Raw genomic sequence first — 24545 nt, forward strand, 5'->3', positions numbered from 1 at the left:
AGCCTTGAGCTCTTCATAAAGGCCAGTTCTCAGGATTGTTGGAATTTGACACAAATAAACTTGTGGGAAAGCGGCAAGTGCATTTGCACGGAGGTCTTGTGATGTGTTCTGCTCTCGCTCAGAACCTGATAGCTCTTCTGGACACTGGCTAAGATTCCATGAAAGCAGAGTCTGGGAAGAGTGGTTCTCCGGGCAGTTCTCACCAATGGCCAGCACTCCGGAGGGTGTCTGTACACAGCCACCCTTCCTGCCCGACTCAGCTTTCCACACATGGCTACATTCTGAAGCAAAGATCTAAGTTGTCAGGTGTCTGGATGGGGTAGTCCTCTTAAGGGGCATATGCATGGGATAATGAGTAAGACCTGCGGAGATGTGGCAATTCTGAAGAGTTAAACTGTAAAATGTTAGGGAACTGTCACAGTTCACCGATCCCTCAAGTGGCTCAGATTACTCAGTGGGGGAATGTGCCTAGAGCAGGGAACATGGGGGAACCAAAGAAAGTATGTGTAATAATACCATGGGGTGGCAAAGGGGATCACATGAGGCCAAGAGTGCCTGAAATCTGTTTTGGCTTCTAATAGTAGAATCCATTCACTTATTAATTTGTTTGGCCAATAAAAAATTATAGACTACCTACCTTAGAAGAAGCCGAATGTCCCCTGATGCTGCCCTATTAACTTTTCAGTTACAATCCTTTAAACAATAATTATGTGTTCTATAGTATAAAATAAATGGAGAGAGATCAAAGTAACATTCACACTCACACAAAATGAAACTTCTCTAAATGATCAGAAACACTTCATCATATGGCAAAGCCAGAGGTGATCCTGGTGTCCTTTCAATGGCTATGACCCAAATGGTCAAAGCTAGCCACTTAGAATACTAGGTGGGAAGGCAGTTCCCAATACAGACCACTTGGTAAATCTCCAGTAGCTACAGGGAGAGGGGGAAGAGAAAGGAGAGAAAGGGAAAGAGAGAGAGAGAGAGAGAGAGAGAGAGAGAGAGAGAGAGAGAGAGAGAGAGAGAGTTTTAAAAGAAACAGGAGTCGATTTGTAATTGTATCATCATATTGAAAACTAAGTGCTGATCCTCAAATTAACAAGTGACTGATTTTGAAGGAACGTAGTGGATGGAATAATGACTCATCTGCTAAGTTACAGTTGAAGCAAATGATAGTTTGTTTATTCACTGCAGAACCAGCGCCAAGGCCCCAAACTTGTTAAGCACACAGATCAATACAGGCTTGATTCCTAGATCCAGGAGGCTTTATAAAGCTTTCAGAAATTAGGGCATATTAGATGAGAACAAAAAATGGTGACACCAGAGACCCACAGCCTTCACAGTTTAATACTCTTGGTGACCTGAAGGAGAGGGTGCTCTGGTTGGGAACAATATGACCACAGCTCTAGTGATTTTCCAAAGTCTCTGTGGCCGTGGATCGATACACAGACTCCGCCATCAGGTCAGAAGTGAAGTAGCCACTGAAAAAAACTCAGCTCCAGTTTCTACAAGCTACTGCCTGGAAGGTCTTCCTGAAGATTTGTTAGACATCAACAGAACCACCAGAGGTGGCTAAATGCTCTAGTTCATGTTGACTGACCCCCTAGTCCAGTGACTGTGATAGTTTTGACGGAAGTGCTGAAAGCAGGCTGTGGCCATGATCTATGGCAATTTCAACTTATTCAGCACACATTTGAAACTCTTGAGTGGGACCTGAAGCCACATTTCCACATTAGCATCCTGCTGAACTCACACAGAATTAACAGAAAACAATCAAGACAATAAAATCAGCTTACTAGTTCACTCAGTTGGGTGAAGTAAGGCTGTCGAAATGGAAGCCAGAATTAGGCTTCCGCAGTTTCCCGTCAGCTGTGGATGGGGGCAGGATCCTCTTCACATAGGCTCACTGATGTTCCCCAGGCACACCTGTGCTCTCTGCCATCCACCTCTGCTCTTGACAGCGAGCGGTTCAGTTTAACTGGCAGAAGGATGCCTCTCTTTAGTCCTCACAGATGGACCCATCCATCAGCACGCCATGCAGGCATCACTTAGAGATGACTTACGTCTTCCCAAGCATTGGCACAGTCTTAATGACTATGTAAATTTATACAAGGGCTGTTAACTCATAAAGAAGAAAAATCCGTCCTGCTCACTTATGCGTGTGTGAGATGTATAATGACTCTCCTTCTCTCAACAGCACGGGATGGGCATCCCCTCCATTTCTATTATGCTCCATGAACTGATCAAATTACTCCACCATGCACGCTGCTGTGATGTTACCATCATCAGAATTGGAACATCAGGGGGAATTGGTGAGATGGATTGATTTCTACCATTAAAGCCGAGTGATTCTTCATACATCCCTGTGTTAATTCAAAGTACACCAACATATTTAGAGCCCAACAGAAATGCAGATGGGTTGCAAAAGACTAGGAGGCTGGGGCTTGGGGATTTAAAGATCTTTTTCTCTGTGTGTCTCTCTGTCTCTCTGTCTCTGTCTCTGTCTCTCTCTCTCTATGTGTGTGTGTGTGTTTCTCTCTCTCCTCCCTCCCCCTGTGTGTGTGTGTGTTTCTCTCTCCTCCCTCCCCCTGTGTGTGTGTGTGTGTGTGTGTGTGTGTGTGTGTGTGATTCCACTGCTGTTCAAAGATGTTCATAAAAAGAAGAGAAGTATTAGAAAGCATGATTTTATGCAATGTTACAGTTTGTTTCTTTGTTGCAGTCAAAAGGCTTTGACCAAAATCACTATGGGGAGAACAGGGCTTATGTGGCTGACAGCTGGCAGCCAGTTATTGAGGAAAGCCAAGGGATGAGCCCACGGCAGGAACCTGGATGTAGGAACTGAAGCAGAGGCCATGGAGGGCTGGTCCTATGTAGGTACTACTAGGTCATTCTTATACTGACGGTTCTTCAGTTGAGGCTCCCTCTTCCCAGGTGACTTCAGTTTGAGCCAACTTGACAAAAAACTAATCAGCACATAGTAATGGTAGGTTTGGGGCCTGAGAAATTCTATGTGACAAGAATGGGGGTGCTCAGGTAGAGAAAATTATAAGGATTTGCCCATTTATCTACTCAGCATCAGACTATAGCTGCTAGCAAGATGTTGCCTTTGGCTCATTCAGTGGTTACAGTTTTTTTCTTGGTCCTGTGTCTTACTCAACTACATAGCAAAAAGGATCGTGTGAGTTTTTAGGACAGGTCGAGTGACTGCCTAAGTTTATCCAACAGCTTCCCTCACATCCCTTCGATTGTTTCTTAAGGAGTAGATCCTATCAGGCTGACATTTCACCATGTGACTACATACTAATGCAGACACAGCATTTTAAATGGAAAGGTTTGATAAACAGAGTAGTGGGACTACACAGTTACATAAAAGGACGTGAGCCTTAAAAAAAAAGAAATGCTCCAGAATTGCTTGAGGAAGCATTTTGGAGCAAGAGGCAGTCTCAAAAAATTATGAAAGGACTAGAGAAATGGCATGCTTGTGGAAGGCTCTGACTAAGATGGAGCAAGTTAGAAAGAGCCACAGCCTTTCTTGAGTTATAATCTAGAACCAAAGCCAGCCCAAAGCCTGTGGAAAGAGAGAATGGAAGCAGTCAGTGTGGGCCAGACATCCTTCTAGATCGTAATTTCCCAAATAATCAGTTTCAGGGAACAACGTGCCTGGGAAAGACATGGGACTCACTATTAAGGCTGCCTGTCATTCTTGGCTTGTGGGATACACTGATTTGCCTTCTGAGCTCACAGCTACCCACTCTGGACTCTGACTGCTGCCGTGGCATTTGATATGAATGAGCAACAGCTAGTCACTCTGGTGACTGACCATCCAAATCATGGTCGTGGTCTTATGTTTCATGATAACACGGTACCAACCGACATCAGGGAAGCCTGCAAAGAGAGACAAAGCAAACTGTTGTACTGGTGCAAACAGTTTCATTTCAGAGTTGCATCGAAGACAGGCTCATTTGCTTTGTTCGAAGCAACACTGTATTTGAAGATGGAAAATACAGATCTTACTTGTTCTTTTCCTGACCTGATCATTCCTTAACTGAGCAAGAAATACCTTGATAAGGGAAATTTGCACAATTAAAAAAGAACTTTTGTCCTAGAGAAACTAGGCTATAAATGCTTCAATGTATCTGTATCTTAAGCCAGTTTGAGGGAAACACATTGTCAACCGCCTTCTCAATGTTTTAAGGCATTCTGAACAAGCCCCTTGTTCGGGTTACTTACAATGTGTCTGGCCAATCGAACTGTATCTTCAGAAGCTACTGGGAAGTTTAGCTTCAACTGTCAACTTGACACAACCTAGTATCTACCTTGGGTTGGCCTGTATCTAGTTGGAGATTGTCATAATTCAATTCATTGATGTGGGTGTGACCATTCCCTAGGCAGAAAGTCCTGAATCATGTAAGTGTAGAGAAATGAGGCTGACTCAGCAAGGTAGCAGGCACATGTGCACCCATTTTCCCCACTCTGCTCTTGACTGTGGATGATACTGCTTCTAGTTCCTGCCTTAACTTTCTCATAATGGTGGACTGTAAGTTGGAATTGTAAACCACATAAACCTGGTCTCTCTGCTTTTGTGAGGGTTGTTACCACAACAGCAGAAATCAAATTCCCACAGCCACCTTGGGTATCTAGTTGGAAGGGTAACATGCTCCCTAATCTACTTTACTTTTGCATATTCGAATATATACCAACCCAAGATGAGTCTGCACTTCGTATCCAGGGTTATTAAAAATGTTTCCTTAAAGTGCCAGATAATATAGGTTCTGAGCTTTGCAAACCGTGCACTTTCTGTTGGTACTTCTTAACGTCACGTCGTATCTTAGCTCAGATACAGCAAGGACAGTATGTAAATGAATGGGTGGATCTTGTTGCAACAACGCTTTGTTTACTAAGTAAGACAGGTGGCATGCAGCCTGAGGACCAGACTTTACAGACCTGCATTCTGTAGTGTCCTGACAGAAGCAGGTACTCACTGATTTCTACTGAATACTCACGGGGTTCTGGGTACTACACCAGGCCAGGCGAGAGAGCAGCGAGGTGATGCTGTTCTTTATATAGCTTGTGTTTCATTAGAGAAATGGTCAAACAGATGACAGTTTAAGAAAAAGTGTCATTTAGATACATCTTCACTCTCAGGCCATCAGTAGAAATTGGCATAAATGAAGAGATGGATTCCAGAAGCCTGGGGAAATTCTATGGACCCCATCTTGTTACCTTTCACCTATATGTTCCTTTCTTTGGTTCTCTCTCCATGACTTCAGCTGACACCTGAGGGACTTTGGCGTTAGTGTAATGAAAGGGAGGACAAGGACAGACCCAGACAGAGAGAATAAGAGTTAACAGAAAATGGCATCTTAGTGGGTCCCCAACCCCTTGAGAAAGTCAGACTTTGCAGCAATGGAAGGGCAGCCAAGAGGCCTAATTTGCATGGAGTCAGAGAGAAGAGGGAGGGTATGTGATGAGACTGTAGGAAGAGAGAGGAGTGCTGCCAAGAAATTATAGTAATCGGCGAGTTTGCAGAAAGATTAAATATCAAGTAGTCACATCACTTTATGAGAGCTACTTGCTGGCAGGCTCATTTACTTTATTTCTGACCTAATTTATTCAAATTTGAGCCCGAAGGCTGGCACTAATTTGCATGTCCAAGAGTCATGTTTGTCTTGAAACCTAAATCCAACCACATTGCAAATGCGAATCTGCAAAGATGGCCAATGAGAAGGCCTGTTCTAAAGGTTATCCGATTGCACTTAGGGAAAAACATGTTTTTGAAGATGAAAGCAGGAAGAATCATCAGCAAACAGCATTAATGAATGTTGACAGTAGAGGTTGCAATACTACACAACATACTACCCAACACAAAAGCAGTGTTCTCGGATCATTTATTTCTCTAAGCTTATCGTGAAGCAAACTTCTGGGATCGCATGTTTGTTCCCCACTGCAGGGATTGCACCAGGGTCTGTTGTAATAACAGACACAGCTGTAGATTCCTTCTTCAAGCCTCGCTTTGAGCAGGTCATCCTGGATAACGTGGTCACCCGGAGCACCGAGCTTGACAAAGAACTGGCTAGTGATTTGTTCAACTGTAGCAGAGAAATCCCCAACTTTCCAACCCTCATCGGACACACGATGTGTACCTATGACTTTTATGAAGGTGAGAACCAGTTGCACACCAGGAGAGTGGTAGGAAAACACCAGCTGCTTGTTATACAAACCCAGGACTTAGATTAAAACCGCACGCTAGCAAATTAATAGTGTGGATTTTCAAGGGGAAGCAAATAGCCTTTTTACCTACTAAAGCATGGCAACATAAGGGTTTAATAAGCAGCTGAGAAACATGCAGAGTGGCTTTATATTGAGAAGGGGTTTAACCCTGTATCAATTTGAATATTAAAATGCAATTAGTGATATTGGCATCCGCTTCTCTCTGCCCATGACTTTTACTTAAATTGCTGACTTTAAGAAAGAGAAATATGCTGGCTCTATGCTTTTGTCATTCTCCTGAACCCCAGGCAAGAAAGAAGACTAGCAAACGGAGAGGCATGTTTAATTAGACAGATCCTATGGGGATGTGGTAGTCTCAGAGTGGGGCTTTTGTCCTACAGCCAAGAGTAAATGGTCTCCACTCCTAGTGGAGTGCTAAGTTGAAGGCCACTGTCAAATAACAGCTCTTGTTTCAAAGGATGAGGAGATGGCAAACAAACAAACAAACAAACAAACAAAAACAAAACATGACAAGACAATCTCCAAGGTTTCTGCTCATTAAAGAAGAATTTGCATTGTCATGACACCAAAGTATTTCACAGCAAATCCTGTGCTGTGGTTGTGTTTCATTGGAGTTAATGTTAAGATTTCATTACTGGGACTGGAGAGATGGCTCAGTGGTTAAGAGCACTAACTGTTCTCCAAGAGGTCCTGAGTTCAATTCCCAGTAACCACATGATGACTCACAACCATCTGTAATGGGATGCCCTCTTCTGGTATGTCTGAAGACAGTGCACTCATATACATAAAATAAATGAATAAGTCTTTAAGGGGGGGGCAGGCTGGCTTATGTTACCATATACATCTGGTTCTTGTTTTATTTTAAAAAGGTTTCATTATTAACTTCTACCTTTTTCTCGATCAAAATTCACCTATTACTTTAAAAAGTCATGCATGGAGATAGATTGTACTCTGTTTGCATTTGTTCAGGTTAGTAAGAGTGATGGAGGTATTTATACAACAGGCAACAGGGTGGTAGATAGCCGTCAGCTCTTAGGCCCTTCATTTAGAGTGTCACCCACCTATGTCTTCATGTTACAGCTCATTAGCAGAAGCCTTGTGGAGTCAATATTTCCACTGGCCTGTGAGATACTGTTTCAAATATAAAATATTTTTTGCCAACATCTATAATTTCTAGAGCTTTCCATATGAAAATCCAGAGATTTGGCTCTCTGACATAATATAAAATAGCTTTGAAAGTACAAAATAGCTTATGCATGACAGCCCTGGGAAGACCTGGTCCACATCTGGGGCTACTCCTATCTGACCACATAGACCCTCACATTCACATTACATAGAGCCTCTAGGCCAGCTGAGTTTGACTCAGCCTCAGTAACACAGAGGTGTAGGCAGGCAGCGCTAAAGAGGAGAGAAGAACAGGGGAAAGCTGTTTGCCAGGATGGAAGCCACAGGGAACAGGAGCAATGGAAAGGAAGAACTTCAGGAAGGACTGTGTTAAGTAACAGATGACAACTAGCTTCTGACTGGGCACTGCTGGGTGCAAATGGTTGGTATACAGACAAGGTAAAGGGGTAACATCAGATTGCTCTCACCTCTTTCTGTGCCCACTAGTCAACCCCATGAAATTAAACAAGGCAAGAAGTAATAGGACCAATCTGGATGGAAAACTTCACACATACCAGTTGCCTATGTCTGGTCATGGTGACCATAGGGAGAATGGCAGTATCCAAACCATTTGCCTTAGGAGCATCAGGGAGGTATGAAACCTCTCTCCCCCTGTGTCTCCACATGGCCTGTTCCACTGTTACTGAGCCAACTGAGGCTTTCCTCAAAGGACAACTTTCTGTGTGACCTCTTCACCCCGTTCTGATGTGACCACTGTCCTTCAGAACTTCGGTACAGACAATCTGCCCTGTGTATGAGATGTGAGCCAGGTGCGGCCATGTTCTAAAGTCCCTTAGACGGAAGAGGCCACAGCCAGGTCCCCAGAGGAAGCTCACTAAGAGGTAGGGACATAAGCAGACAGCCTTCTGAGGATGCTACTGCCACTGAGGTGAAGTAGCAGCCACTAAATCACTCCATTCTCTCTCAGGCCAAGGTCGCCTAGACGGAGCTCTATGTTCCTTTTCGAGAGAGAAAAAGCTAGACTACCTGAAAAGAGCATACAAAGCTGGAGTCAGGAACATCGAAATGGAGTCGACGGTGTTCGCAGCCATGTGTGGACTATGTGGCCTGAGAGGTAAGTTTCTGGTGAGTTCTAAGGGCCTCCTCCCCTCTTCCACAAAGGTAACTTACGTTCATTCTTCAGGCTGAGGAAAGGGGTTCTAAACAAAATTTATTTTGTGTTGAACGCATGCTTTAACCTTATTCACACTATACATCATCTCATAGAGATTTGGGAGCAGGTAGGACACTGCTCCTATCAGGGATAGGAGAAAAGGAAAGTCAAGGATAAAAAAGGACGCAAGGGCACCTGCTGGTCGAGACGCAGCCAGGACTCAACTGCAAGTTCATTGTTCTCTGTCTTAGTAGTGGGTGGTGCTAGGTTTATCTTTTTAAATCATAACTGAATTTGTTGAGACAGGATGCGAACGAGAGATTCCTAAAATAGTCTATCAGTCATAATTTTAATTAGCGTGGTCAGGAAGAGGTAGGAGGAGGAGGTACCATTTGGGAAAGGACACGTGGCAACCCGGGAGGCGAGTTCTGGAAAGTGTAAATGTAATGCTAAATATATCTGGACCATGCAGGTGTGCTGCAGGAACAGGTGGGGACGAGTGTGGGGAGAGGTGGGGAGACAGGTGGGTGTGAGAGGGGGTCGGGCTGCATGCATCACCACTAAAACTTGGACTTCCTGTGTGGAAACTGGAACTGGTGAACACTGAATAGATAAGCTTCCGGAGACTTTCTCCGAGTGCCAGGTTGGGAAGAAGCGAATGGGAACTGAGCAGAAGTGAGGAGAGGATTAAAGGACCAAAAGCAGCAGGTCTAGCGCGGCAGGAAAGGTCAGTGATAGCAGAGGGCCGTGGGATACAGTCACGCTACGAAGTAAGCACCTGGGACAAATGTGTTTAGGTGAGGCTTTGGTGGCTGTGACATGCAGATTGAGGTCAGGTGAGCAGCTGGACTTACAACTCTTGGGCTCCAATGAAGGGGTGGGATTGGAGCTATAAACTTGTATGTTGAGAGTGTAAGGTAGCAGCTGAAGCCCACACAGAGCATGGACACAGACAAGCTAAAAGTTAGGAAGATGAAGACCAAGGCAGAGTTACTACTGATGTCACTAGTGTAACAGGAAGGCATTCTCGGCTACGTCTCATACACACACATACACACACACACACACACACACACACACACACACACACACATCTGTCCTTATGGCCAATTCCTTTTTTTATGAATGTAATAAACACTGTGCGTGTGGTTACATGTCTGAGAGTGCACTTTGGGATTAGAAGGAGTTCATAGAAGTTTCATTGCAGGGACAGTATTTTTAAACACTAACCTCAAGATACACGTGCATGACAATCCCTGTATTTTCTAGTGAAGAACCACAAAGTCCCCCTTATGCTGTCGAGGTTTTCTGATTTCCTGTGTGTGACATGCATGTTTGCATGTGTGTGGTGACAGGTGTATGAGTGTGCATGCCATGTGGAGGTCAGGAATCATCCTCAGTGGCTCTTCCACCTCAACCAAACCCTAAGCTCAGTGACATGGCTTCGTCCTGCTGGCTAGCCTGCTCTGGAGAATACTTTCTCTCTGCTTTCAGAGGTTACAGTTTCAGGCAGGTCTACACACTTCCTAAGTATTTCATTAGGTTTGCATAGCAAGTGCTCTAACCGCTGAACCATCTTTCCAGACACCACCCCTATGCTTTTTTGTTTGTTTACAAACTCATCATGAATGCCCACTTTCAGACAAATTATAACCCTTAACAATGAGCAGGAGAGAGGCAGTATGACCTTGCTTGAGCTGTAATGCGAAAGATTTCTGCTGCAGGAAAGGCCTTCTGAGGTTTCCTTACTGTTGAAACAAGTGACGTCTTGACTCATATCTCTGCAAATATGTAAATGAACAGATGTTGGTAACCAACACAGTCAAATATAAAATGCTGAGCCAATAGGCTGCCAGGTATAAGTGTGATAAGCATGAGATCCATCTGTAAAAGTTACCTATCGACGCCCAGGCAACACTGTAGGCTTTGCATCCTGGGTATCTATCTGTTTTTGTCTTTTGAGAATCCTTCGGAGACAAGAGGGTAGCCATTCTTTTAAAAGAGTCTTTCCGTCCTGTGGCAGATCTCATGACCTTGTTCTCATCCGTACCTGCAGATATCCCTGCTTCATTCCTTGTCTTCCTTGATCTTTCTACGGTGTTCTGTTTTTGCTGCTGCTGTTGCTTTCAGCATCCACGCAGGCCTCTCTCTCTTCCAAGTCACAGCTGCAGCCTCCACTTCGTCACACAGACCCCTTCCGGCTGCCTGCGCACACCGACGGCCCCATCCCCAGCTCTCCGGCTCTGCAGCTCTGCGGCCATGTAGCTCATCCAAGCTTTACTGTGCAAATTTCTTCATGGTCGCAGGGACTGTTAATCTCCCTAAGACATCGTTGTTTTAAAGGGTGGATTTCTAGCATGCTGGCTCTGAAAGATCAACTTCGAGGGGCCAGACAAAGGCTCACTCATGCACAGGTTGCTACCACGCCCTTGTCTTTCATTGCTATTTCATAGCATTCTCCCCTCATCCATTCCCCGTGTCCCTCTACAGCTTGAACACTGGCAAACAACCCTCTTTAACATTAGCCCATTTATTAACTTACTCTGTGTGGGCAAGGAAAGCTTGGGGGGAAGGGCTGAGGGTGTAATCATACATTTGTGTTCTAGCAAACAATTAGGAAGGACATGAATGACAAGCAGTATGGACCCCAGAGTCCAGGATCACAAGACCTGACTACCCTCCTCAGTCACTGCTAGTCCATCCACTGTACTCTTAGACTGCCTTCCCTGGTAATCTTTTCTGTCTTTTTATACTATAAAGAAACAGCAGAACAACCCAAATGAATTCACACCCACGTGAGAACAGACACAGTTTCTGCCTTCTGATAACATTGTGCATTAACAGTGCTCTTCTAGGAACCCCAGTTCTAGCTCAGAGGACTCTGTCATAGAGATAGCACCCTTGCAGAGACATGTCATTCTGTATCTGCCTGGCCCAGGGAGGGTCTGTGTCCATGTCGCTCAGTCCTCATCTTCACAATTAATGTGAGACTGGATCTCTTAAGGAAGGGACCATTGTATGATTACACAAACCAAATCATTCATATTTATATTGTGTCTTTGACTTCTATGTTGCATATTCAACAGTTACCTTTATTTCTGGTCTGCTTACATATTAACTTATATGTTGCTTTATATAATGCATGCTCAACTGTACTGTCTGTTGCTGGAGTACAACACTCTGACAAAATGCAACTAAGGGAAAGAGTTTGTCTAGATGGCTTACACTTCCACACCAAAGTTCATCATTGAGAGGAGTCGGGCCCTGAGATGCTTACTGACTTGTAACCACTGACTTGTTCCACCTGCTTTTTTATACAACTGGGGACCACCTGCTTATACTGCCTATGGTGCCTTACACTGCCTACGGTGAGCTGGGCCTTCCTTTATCAATTATTAATCAAGAAAATGCTCCACAGGTCAATTTGATAGAGATAATTCCTCAGCTGAGGGTTCCTCCTCTCAGCTGACTCTAATTGGTTTTAAATGACAAAAACCAAATTGAAACAGTGTGTAATGGTGAGCCTTCATTCTCTCTACACTGTGATGTGGTACCAGAAGAACAGGAACTTAGCCATTGTTCCATGCCCAGCACCTAGAATAATGTCTGCCATATGGGAACTCAGTAAATATTTGTCGAGTGAATGAATATAAAGAATGGTGATGAGACTCTACTTGACCTTGGAAAATGGCCATAGAAAACCAGATCCTTCATTCTTGGGTCACATGAGCGGTTCAGAATTGTTTGAAGAATGGGAGCCAAGATTTCCCCTTGCTGTTAGATTTATGCAAACCTGCAGTCCCAGAGTCGGCTGTTATTTGTAGGTGAACAAACTGCCTGGAATAGGGCCACCAACATCCATCTGTCACTGCTGTGCTTTTAGTCATTGTCCCCGACAAATGTATTAGTGGTCCAGTACCACCTTATCAAAGATCTGGGTAAGGAAATAGTGGACTTCAAGTCACCCCGCACCGTAAAGCTGTACCTTCTCATGAATGCAAAACTGGGCAGAAGAAAAGCAACACAGAGCTTAGTAGGTGCATCTGTGATGTGTCTGTCCCTGTCTTATGGTGAAATTTACTTCAATTAAGCCCCTGGCTTCTGAGCAGAGATGATAACCCTCTCAGGCTATGAACTTGTGATAAATATGTTCAGCCTGTATCTAGTTTTTATAGATAGATTTTGACACAAATTTGCACAGCAATATATAAAACCTAATATTTGTCTAAGATTAAGCCCTACTCAAACCCTTCTCAATGCCTTTAGTTGTCTGCAACTCACTGTGATTTTTCTTTAGGGTAAAGGAATAATTCCATGTTATTTCTTTTGATGGCTACTTGTAACTGATGGAGGTATTCTTTAGAGAATTAACTCTGAAACTCTTCAATAAAAAGAAACAGAAAACTTGAATTTAACTTTTTAAACTCTTCTGTGGCTGTTCCCAGCCGTGAAGGGTCTTGGTGTCTGGAACCTGCAGGGTTAGCACAGACAAAGCCCAAATGATGTCAGCACAATAGTGAATGATTATTCTAGGTTTGTAGTATTTCTTAACCCCAGAATAGAAGTAAATCAGGTTTTTGAAATGTTGTTCCACATGGATATTTGGCAACGACTTGCCGCTCTCTGGACCTTCACAAGAGAAACAGTGGCCATGGTTTTTGCAACTTCTCCCAGCTAAGTCACTAGGCTGAAATTTGACCTCAGTTTTGTGCGTCTGAGTTTGCTGCAGAAACACTGCTGCCTCTGGCAGGAGCTCTTCATAAGAACACAGAGACTGAGGCAGGAAATGGGGTGGGGGTGTTCCTCCGGACCAAAAAACCAAACTGTGCATCATGCAAAATCGGAGGCCAGTTTTGTGCTGTAAATGTTATGAGCAGATCATCATCTTGCTCCAGCAAACAAACTGTATGAACTGGGTATTCCCAAGAGTTAGTGCTGGAGTCAAATGAAAAGTTAAGCAGACACTGAGTGACTCTGCAGAGCCATGCCATGGAAACTCAACTTTCAAATGAAAGAATCAGGTGTAAATAAGTGTAGATTTATGTTAAGGCGACACATAACTGGACACGAGAGAGATAGGCGGGAAAGGACTAGGAAAACAGAAGAGGAGGTGAGGAGGAGAGATTTGAGGAGAAATGAAGATGTTTATGTTTCTCTCAGTGCATCTCTAGCTTGATGAGGTTGTTATTATTATTTCTAAGGGGTTTTCTATAGGTCTTTTTATCTCATATAGAAGGGCAATTTGTATCTTTGTCCATTGGTTGTAAGCTTATTGCATAGAAGATTTGTGGATTGAGAATTAATATATAAACGTGCTTGACAAACTACATGTTTGTATTGGGTGGCGGAGGAAAGGAACACGCCGGGATGGTTGTGTCCACTTGGGGCAGGAGAGCCAGGGGCAGTGGAATGAGCAGCCACTGAGTTCATAGAGGCGGTGTAAGGCAGCCAGCCAAGTCAGAGATCCCAGCAGTGCCAGATGGCCCCACGCAGGAGCCGACAAAACGCAGGGTAAAAGGATAGGTCATCATTTAAATGCAACAAATAAGTAGTTAACTTATTACTTTGTTTAAGGTGATCATGGCCCAGGCTGGTCTTAGACTTGAGATTCTTTTCCTCAGTCTCCCAAATTCTGTGATTATAGTTGTATGTTATCCCACCACACTTTGCAGTGTGTTTTCCATTGATTAATATGTGTATATCCTGTATAATAATTAAGCTGGGTTATTAACATATCTATCACTTCAAACATTTTGCTATTTTTTTTTCAAAATCAAACATTTAAAATACTGACATTTAGCTATTTGGGGCCTGTTGATTTGACAAAGACAAGGTTAAGAAAAAAAATACTTTGCAATATTTTAATGTACTTTAGTAGAAGCCAGTATAGTTGGGGATTAATTCTAATCCTAAGCTTCTCTCACTACTGCCCACACATTGTGTGTGTGTCCGACACAATGTGTACTGGGCTCTTGGCTCTGTCTTTAGAACCAGAAACCAGGCCTCGGATCTCATGCCCCACTACCTGTGTCTCCAAGACATCTTTATTCTATGGCCCAGCATGCAGCAGCAGCAGAAGATCTCAGTCCCAGCATTGCTGCTAGGCCTCCTCAGGGATGACAGCATGGCGTTCCTACTGACAAGATGCTGTGAGGACTGAGGTGGAAGTTGAGGACTTTAGAGGCCTCTGAAGAACAACTGTGCCTAACAGGATGAAGCCAGGTCTAGAGAGAATAACAGAGAAGCCCAAGGAAACAGAGCGAAGCAAGAACAAAGATGGATGAGATCTGACATACTGCCTCCAACCGGCAGCTCCTGTCGAAAGATAATGTGCATGTGCCTGTATTGGAAAAACACTAGTAACAACTTTCAGTGGAAAAGGAATGTTTGAACCGTATTTAAAACAAGAGAAAAAAGACCAAGAGCTGGTTATGTAAGGGAGCCACAATATCAAAGATGCTACCCAGGAATCCAATGCTAAAAGCAAACATCTGGATTTATTTCTAGACTTCTGGGTGAAAATGAAAACACGTTGTGCTATTCAGTTCTCCTTATATAATGACAGAAAGTATCTGAGGTGTTTTCTTCTTCTGTTTGTTTTGGCAAAACTTAATCCAAATGTTAAACTTTACCCAATTATTAAACAAGTGGGGTAATCAGCTCTGCTGCAACAGGAAGCATCACTAGTAACACTTTTTGTAAGAGATCCGGGACAATCAAAGAATAGAATGTGAATGCTCCAGTTAATTCAGCATGTCTTTATTGACCTAAAGGGTTCAGGTATGTACATTTGTGCAACTTTGTTTGATTAAAAAAAAAAAAAAATGGAGTTGGAAGTTTTTAGTTTTCAGATAGTTCAACCAGAAAAGACTTGCTTTCTGTAAGTATTCACTGTCTCCTCCCCTCCCCCACCTCTGGTTCAGTTCTGTATCTGGAATGTAGCCTATGAATCTGAATTACCTGCAGTCTCTGGCTCAGACACAGGTGGCTAGCACACCAAGTTCTGAGAGACATAAACATACAAATGAATTATTTGTATGTCCCTGGTCCTGCTGGCCCCTCTGAATGTAAACTTCTCTGCCTGCTTTGTGATAGGTGGTCAATGGTCTGGGATCAAAGTCTCAGAGAAGAGACGGGAAGTGGAAAGGCTTTGAGTGAGGGATGGCATGATTCTGGTGTCTTCTCCAGGAGGCAGACTAGAACGAAATTGTGTTGGCTTTGTAAACTCAAGTGCTGAGGAACAACAACAGATTGAGTGGGAGAAAACAGAGGTTGCGGATATGGAGAGAGAAAAAAGGAGCAGAAAGACAAGCCAAGCTGGGGTCTGCTACACCAACCTTTGCTGTTTTCCTAGTCCTCTAACAGCCAGCTCATTTGGTTGCTGCTGTGTGCATGGGTATTGGCTTCCAGCCCTGTTATCTTTGTTCCCCATTAATGCAAAACCTTGCTGGAGGTTTGATGTGAACCAGAGAGGCGTTGCTAACACAGCAGAGCAGAGGGCTGCAGGGAACCTAAAGGAATTAATATATGCGCTTTGAGGCCCTGTGTCCCCAAAATTTATCCACAGGTATTTGATATGCATAGAAATCTATGTAGTTTTTCTATGCAAAAAAGGCACAGTGGCAGCTTCCCTTCGCTTCTGTAAGAGGCCATGAAAGATGCCAAAGGTCTGAGCACTGCTAGATATTACTGGTTGGGCTCCCATTACCTTCCTCCTGGGTCAGGTAGCTGAAGATGTTCTTGGTGACAGCTAGGTCACTAAATGTCCCTTTGGCCCCAGAAACTATACCCTCTGGGCTTAATCTAAAAATTATGTCAGCAAAACCACCAGCTTCATTTTGACAGGTTGTTTTGAGTAATTAGTCCCTTTTATTTGTTCGTGGAACTAGATAGGTGACAAGATCATTATTTGCTGCCTGTTAGAGGGCTCTCCAGGGTGGAGGAAGCAAAGCCAGAATTGCTGTTACTTGCTCTCTCTGGATTTGACCTTGCCCTTGAAATCCAAGGGAAACATTCTGCTCCGTGCCTGCTCTGTAGAGCGTACAGAACAGGAGTTTCCTTTTATCCTTCTGCCAAGGGAGCGGCTGAAGCTGGACTTTCAACACGCCCTGCATCTGCCAGCCACATCAACACTTGGAAGACCTGCTGCTCATTAACTTAGAAAGCATGGGGCGCGCTAGCTCATGGCTTCCCTGTTTACCGGTCCAGCAGAGTTACTTTACAACAAAGTGAGTGGGGTTTGAGTAAAAACGGTCCTAGGTGACGGAGTATTCAATCCTTCTGCAGTTGAGTATTTTCAGTGGTTCTTACCTGATTGTAAGCATCAGTTTGCTGGGCAGACCAGGGTAAGTCTGAGCACTTCACCATACACCAGCTCAGGAGAGGAACAAATACAGCTTTTTAGGAAGTTGGGCATTTACTGGCTGCTCACTTAGCTCTTCCACCATGATGGGCCATTTGTTTAGCCTTTCTAAGCCGTTATTTCATCTAAGGGAACAAAGACATGGCCTCATCCATGACATGGCTGTCCGAAGGACAATATTATAAATGCTTGGCATGCAGCAAGAACTAAAACAATAACATACACAAACCGGGAAAACATTTCAAACTGAATAACAAGTCACTTATGAAAAATGAAAACACAAAAAGAATACATACAATTTAATATCAGAGAGAGAAGTAGCTGAATGATCATCGAGCACCTGCAACAACGGTTATCAAAAGGCAAAGAATTACAAGTGTTGTGAGGAGATTAAACAAAGGACAACAGTATAATAGAATAGTATGTTGGTGGTGGAGAGTTGAAAAAGCATGGCCATCCTGGGAAATCGGATAAAGATCTCTCAGACTAAAAATTATACCAGTCATGGTATAACAATCTCATGACAATCTCACTTCTGAATACATGAGTTAAAGAATTGTATTCAGTCTGTAGATGAGACTGGTATTCACTAGCATTCACTATAGCATCCTTCACAAGAGCCACCATTATAAAATCAACCAAAGTGTTCCTCGGGGATAAACAAACCATGACAGTCATATAAAATGGGACATTCTTGTCTTACAATGAAGCAATTGGGCCATTCGGGTATTTGCAACAACACAGATGAACCCTGCAGACTTTGTGCTAAGCAAAATAAGCCAGCCATGAGAGAGATCCTGCTCAGTCTCATTCATGTATGCAACCTAAAAGCCTCAAATTTATAGGACTAGGGATTAGAATCAGAGCTACAAGAGGCTGGGGAGTGGAGGTTTGGAGGAGTGGGAAATGTGGACATGTTGGTCAAAGGGTACAAAGTTGCACTTAGATAGAGGAACAAATATAAATGTCCTAATAAATATTGTGAATACTGTTGATAATAATGCATAGATATGTAAATTTTAATTGGTATTATTAAAAGATGTATGTGAGCAGATACATATGTTAAATTGACTAAATTGACCTTCTATAATGCAAATACATATTGAAATGTTTCATTGTGCCCCTAAGTATGTATAGGTATCATTTATCAATGAAAAGTAAAAATTGAAAAGATAGTCTGTACTATGTGATTATAGTATATTTCTTCCTAAATCTCCCAATGAAGTGTGCAACAGTGAGTCAAGAAATATATATTAGCCAATTCTACTTCTATGTCCAAACAGGTCACTAATGTTTACAGAGCTGACCCCCTCTGCATTAATGCAAATGCTGATGGAGATTAGCTCACCTTTCTCAATCCTAAATGCTCACCACTGATGCCATTATAAACAGGCATATTCCTTGGAACTAAAGACGTGATTTGAAACTAATAATAAAAATAGATACAGCATACATTTTTTTCTGTCTGGATTTTTCTAATAGAACAAATCAAAGATACTTCCTTTGGGTCAAAAAATGAGAATTTTGCTTTTTAAAAAGATATTGTGTTCTTTCTCACACGTTTTTGTTGTTTTCCCCCCAATACATTATTTTCTGCATTCTTTGGAAATTAAATGCTAATGTGTTTGCCCTTTCTTGTGCTTAAGACTTATGTTCAAGCATTTGATGTGAAATCTTGAATTTTACAAGAATCAGTGTTCACCTTTATAGGTATTTTTCTAGCCAGCATCCCATAGCTGGTTCATTGCTGCTTGCTTCGTTCATCTACAGCAAGCATATTTTTTACGTACTGCACCCAGGAATAAAGCATCACTTTAGATGTATCCACAAAGAGGAAGAACCTCCTCTCAGCTCTGAGGAGTGCCATTGACTGGCCCAGAGGTTTGTGTGCCTTGGGTGTTCTGGTCTGAGCATAGGGGTTTCCTTAGTCTAGTACGCTAACAGAGGAAAGGGCCAAGATGGGTTTAATGCTGTCAATTAACTAATTTAAATGAGCCCTGGAAAAAAGGAAGGAAGGAAGGAAGGGAGGGAGGGAGGGAGGAAAGGAGGAAAAAAGGAGGAAGAAAGGAAGAAAGGAAGGAAGGAAGGAAGGAGGGAAGAAAGGAAGGAGAAAACTAGAAAATCCAGCAGATTGCATCTATATCACAGGGCAACCATTTAAAATGTATGTGTTGAGAATGTTAGTGCTATAGGCTAATATCCTGTAGAACAGATCTGTGCATCCACTTCACTAACTATATGCCTTCCTCACTAGCTGCTGTGGTCTGTGTGACACTTCTTGACAGACTCAAGAGTGACCAAATCAATTTGTCCCATGATGTCTTGATGGAGTACCAGCAACGGCCACAGCTCCTAATCTCAAATTTCATCAAGAAACAGCTTGGACTTTGTGACCAGATGTCATAACTCCAAATCCCACCCCCTCCTGAGAGTTGGTACATGGAGAAGCAGCAATGGAGCCATGTGTTGTTTATAACATTTTTATGTGATTCTCAACCTTGGGCTAAAATTATAAAAGATTTTATGAAATCTTTTATCTTAAAGTTCAATTTATTGTGAGAGAATTTAATATCCATGTGAAATTAAGTTCAAATTTTATTTTAGAATGAGTTAAGCGGTCTGGTAACTAATATTTTAAACTCATGAAATGTGACATTTGGAGTTTCACATGTAGCGTTAATTAATCTTACATCAAAATAGATCCACCAATTGTCGATGGGTAACAGTTACTTCCTGAAGCACTGTGTATGTTAGGATGTTGTCAGCACCTCTAGGTGTTGGACAACTGACAAAAATTGATCATGCACGTTCAAAATATTTACAAAAATGTGTCAGTCTAATATAGGCCTGCATGGGAGAATTCTCCTTGGGAAAATATGGTCAACCCTCTTCTCCTGTCCCTGTACAGTTTCAGTGTACACAGAACAGAATTAGAGGCTTATGAATGTCTATTCTGTTACAATCACAGAGCACAACAGCTTGAGATCACACTTTTTATTTCAAATGAAAACCCTTGCTAACACAAAGACCTCCACCCCATCCCCACCCCCAACCAGAAATCAGAAGTGACTCAACTGCCTTCTCAAGATCTTTTTATTTCTATAAGGAAATCCGTCATTAGAAAGCTGTATTTGTTGTTGTTTCAATAAGAACTGAATACACTGCAGAATTAGCTTAAGCTTGAAATCAAGATAGTAACCAAATCTGTCTGAGTAACGTTGAGGCAAGTCAGAACCTGTACCTAAACCTCTCCTCGATGACCTTGAGATGCTGCATGCAGTAGAGGCTCCAGGAATTGATCCCACCTTCAGGGTTCTTTTAAACCTTTAGAAATCAGAGAGACTGGTTGGGTAAGAGTGGAAGTCTTGCAAACCTGTATAGTATGTAATTTTGTATATATATTTATATTTTTATATATGGTTGTGGAATGAATAAAATGTATCTCCCACCATGCTGGGTCTCTCGCCATATTTGGATCCTGGATCATTTGTCTGTTGTATGTGTCTGAATAGATGCTCAAGGAAGGATTTCTGCAGGAGACAGCAGGCTCCAGGCTGTCTGAACTGGCCCGTGCCTCCCACGAGGATGGATTTCTCTTTCAAGCAGCAGTAATAAAGGATTCCCTAAAAGATGCTTTGGTTTGTGAACTTTTTTTTGGCAGCAAGAATGCTTGGCGTGCACCTCTTCAGGTCTCCCAATAATTGACCATCAAACACAAACATCTGAACTACAACATCACAGGGCAAGGCAGGAGAACCTCCACTTGCTTAGCCACATTTTTTTTTCCTTGACTTCCTATTTTGTTAAATGGAATCCACTTCAAAGTGTTTCAATAGGCTTTCGGGTTGAACTTTTATTTGGTGGTTCTTGAAGGTCTTGTTTGCTTTCTGCCTTGCCTCGAGAAGGGGATTCTGAGAAAGGGATGCATGACACAGTCACCACCTAACTCACCTTCCTGTCACACGTCCTAACCAGGGGTGCGCTAATGTCTTCCTTGTAGGTAGTTCCTATGTCAGCAAATAGTGTCTATTTGGATACCAGCAAACTACTCTGAGAAGTCTGCCTTTCTCACTCCATCCTGCAAACAGCCAAGGAGTCAATGAATAAACCTTCCTGCATTCCTCCTCAATCCGTCCCCTGTTTCCGTCTCCCTTAGTACCCCAAGTCCAGATACCACTTTCTGCCTTGTAGACATCTGCCAGGGTCTCCCTCCCCCAACCTCTCTTGGTAGCCATGACTTTATTCTAGAAGCTCAAATAAGAGCTGTGGGCTGATGGGCCCTACTTCAAATCCTGCTCCTGGTTTAAATCTGAGCCCAGTGTTTTCTTCCTCACGAGCCTTCGGTGGATCCACAGCCTTGCTTCTCTACCCCTACTCCCTCTTCAGAGTGCTCATCACAGCTTGAGTTTTGTTGTGACTTGGCTCACTGTGTAATGGGTGGTTAATGACTTGACAGTAAGATCTGAAGGGCAGAGACTACATCTGCTTTACTTACTGCTGCGCTGTACTCTGGGTACCTAAAATAGGTAATTGCTCAAATGCATGTTTGTCAAGTGAGGAATGTGTGTCTGCCAGAGCACTTCCCTTAGAAATTCTGACTGGAATGAGCAGGGTATGGGTTTCAATTGATTCGCTCCAGGATGCTGTCTTGTGGTTCTCAGCATAGAGGCATATTAGGATCTGTCAGGAAAACCTTTCAAAAACACTGCCTGAGGCCTCACTCAGACCAACATAGTACAAGTCATTGAAAGTGGGCAGGTCTATGGTAAAGCATAGCAGGGGAGGCAGCCATTGATTTTGAAGAATGTGCCCAGCACGTGCCCCTCCATCTGAACTACTAAATGCCTTTGAGCCATTCTCCAATGGAGTGGCTGTCAGAAGAGCAACACCTTGACACCAGGGATAGTATCTTTATAACTTCTTTATATTCCAGCCACTGACTAGTGCATAGTAAGGCTGGATGCATTAAGCATATATGTGTGCATTATTGCCTATACAGATTAATGACATAAGAAGCTTATATAACTATAACTCAATAATAACTTAAGTTATGACCTTTTCTATAAGGAAATGTGCTTGCACTTAATAATTCTCACAGTCTCTACAAGGACTGCAGCTTTAGAAACGTAATGCTCAACTAATTTTGCTAACAGGCATCACATGTTGGGTAGACAGGAAAACTTGAGTAAAAGACAAATGGACTCCATTGCTTGCCTCTAAGGCACAAGTTCTGTCTTTTCTCATGGAAAGAAATTAAAATTGCCTAACACATACTGAGTTTCATAAAGCAATGCTGTTCCTCTGCAGGATCCAGCATGCCTCTGGACATATTATAAGTAGATGTTTTGAAGATCTGGTCTACCATCTTTATATCAGATTTAGAGCCAAACAAACTGATCTTGCTAATAAGTTTTCCTTTGGTTCCCTTTAAAGATTGTGTGTGTGTACATACAACCTTCATTCCTTTACAACTTTATCTTTCAGGAATCCTAAAATAATAGTAGGGTCTTCATTATAGCCTCTCCTAAAATGAATATCCAGAAACATTTGTAATTTTCAGTCTGCTTCCTTATTCACTTCTCAGTGATCTCAACACTTCAGATGCACTCTTCCCAGTAGATGTCATTCAATATAGGATCAATTTAACATTCATGTTTCTACAAGTGGAGCATATCAATTTCCCCCGAGAACAAACCCCCACCATTTAACTGCTTTTTCTTCTGAAACATTAAATGTAATATTAATAATCTTTTATGAGTATCAAGTAGTTTTAAAATTCACTAAGCGAACAACCTTGAAACCAGGATCATATATTTTGTGGAGAATCAGTCTAGAATTACCCTGCCAATTGGTAATTTAGGATCGTGCCTGTTTTTCTCAAAATTTAAGTTTTCTATGAAAATGTCTTGTCTTCTATACAAGCTTATTTGTTAACAATTTGAAGCACTGTGGCTATTCCAGAGTAAAAAAATTATCTGAGTCCTTCCATCTTGTCCTGCCTCCCATTCATAAAGAACACATCTTTAAAAATATAGGTTATACTTTTTCATCTGAGAGAAACGCCACTTCGGTGCTATATCCAACCCCTGCCTCACTCCTCTCCACCCACATTAAAAACCACAAAACAATGATAAAATAAAAACAAGAAGATGGGGTAGAGAGATGGCTCAGCAGTTAAGAGTACTGACTGTTCTATTGAAGGTCCTGAGTTCAAATCCCAGCAACTACATGGTGGCTCACAACCATCTATAACAGGATCTAATGCTCTCTTGTGGTGTGTTTGAAGACACAAATAAATACATATACAGCTCATATAAATAATCAATAAATAAATCTCTTTACAAAAGAGCAAAAAGCCTGTCAGGCAGGGCCTCACTTTGGGCAAAAGGTCAGCATAAGTACCATGCACCTACCCAGACCTGTTTCCTGTACCTCTTGGGCTGCTTGTCAGCACTGTTTGCCTTCTTTCCATCGAGATCCCAGAAGACTTGACCCAGATAGAACTATTTCTTTGATTGTTCTAAAGCTTTAATGGTATGGGTCCAGGCAAGCAAGCGAGGTGCAGAACAAACACACATCTTAAAAACCAATGCTTATGACAAGAAACAGGAGATCCAGGGACACAGGCCTGGCGAGACAGCTCTCGAGTAGCAGGGGAGCAGAGAGGTCTGGGTCTAGAACCCAGAAACTGCTACCCACTGATTGATTCAGGGGAGCAGGAACTCTGCCTGAGGGACTCAGTTTCCACCCGGAGGGCCCGTGCATGCAGACCAAATGCTCAGGCCATTAGTTACCAGGAACAGAGGAGATTCAGGGACACAGGCCAGGTACATGGGAGAGACAGGAACCAATCACTGACACTGACAACAAGACCACATATAATCACAGACAACATGATGGAAAGAGGAAAGCCAAAGAACGTACCCAATGGAAACCAACACAACCTGGCAACATCAGAACCCAGCTCTCCCATCACAGAAAACAGCGGAATGCCAAACACTCCAGAAAAAGAAGACTCAGGTCCGAAATCATACCTCAAGATGATGATGGAGATCCTTAAACAAGAACGAGAGGAAAAATATAAAGAAATAGAAGCTTTTAAAGAGGACACACAAAAAACACTCAAAGAAATCAAAGAACTAGAGGAAAACAGAACCAAAGAGATGAAGGAATTTAAGAAGGAAATGAAAATGGAAATGGAAACAATAAAAAAAAAAAAAAAACACTAAAAGAGACAACCGTGGAGGTGGAAAACCAAAAAAAAAAAAGAAAAAAAAAAAAAAAAAAAAAGGAGTCACAGATGCAAGCATCTCCAACAGACTACAAGAGATGGAAGAGAGAATCTCAGGGGGCAAAGACAACATTGAAAACATAGACAAAACAGTCAGAGAAGATGCAAAAGCCAAAATGTTTCTAACCCAAAATGTCCAGGAGACCAGAAAAAAATGAGAAGACCAAACCTAAGAATAATAGGAATAGAAGACGGAGAAAAATATTAACTAAGAGGCACAGTAAATATCTTCAACAAAATTGTAGAAGAAAACTTCCCTACCCTTAAGAATGAGATGACCATGAGCATAAAAGAAGCCTACAGAACTCCAAGTAGAGTGGACCAGAAAAGAAATTCCTCCCGACACATAATAGTCAAACTACCAAGTGCCCAAAGCAAAGAAA

General features: G+C 42.5%; 1 protein-coding gene across 1 annotated transcript in view; it reads left to right on the plus strand.

Annotated features, from left to right (window-relative positions):
- Positions 1–20925, plus strand: part of UPP2 (uridine phosphorylase 2) — a gene marked incomplete at both ends in the record, with an annotated part of 196587 nt that extends 175662 nt beyond the window's left edge. Inside the window, 4 exon segments of the mRNA XM_080927418.1 lie at positions 2198–2312; positions 5951–6160; positions 8324–8469; positions 20872–20925. Coding sequence (XP_080783544.1) covers positions 2198–2312; positions 5951–6160; positions 8324–8469; positions 20872–20925 — 525 coding nt within the window.
- Positions 20926–24545: the final 3620 nt, after the last annotated feature.

This window comes from Micromys minutus (assembly GCF_963924665.1).
Source record: "Micromys minutus genome assembly, chromosome: 13".
Lineage (NCBI taxonomy): Eukaryota > Metazoa > Chordata > Mammalia > Rodentia > Muridae > Micromys > Micromys minutus.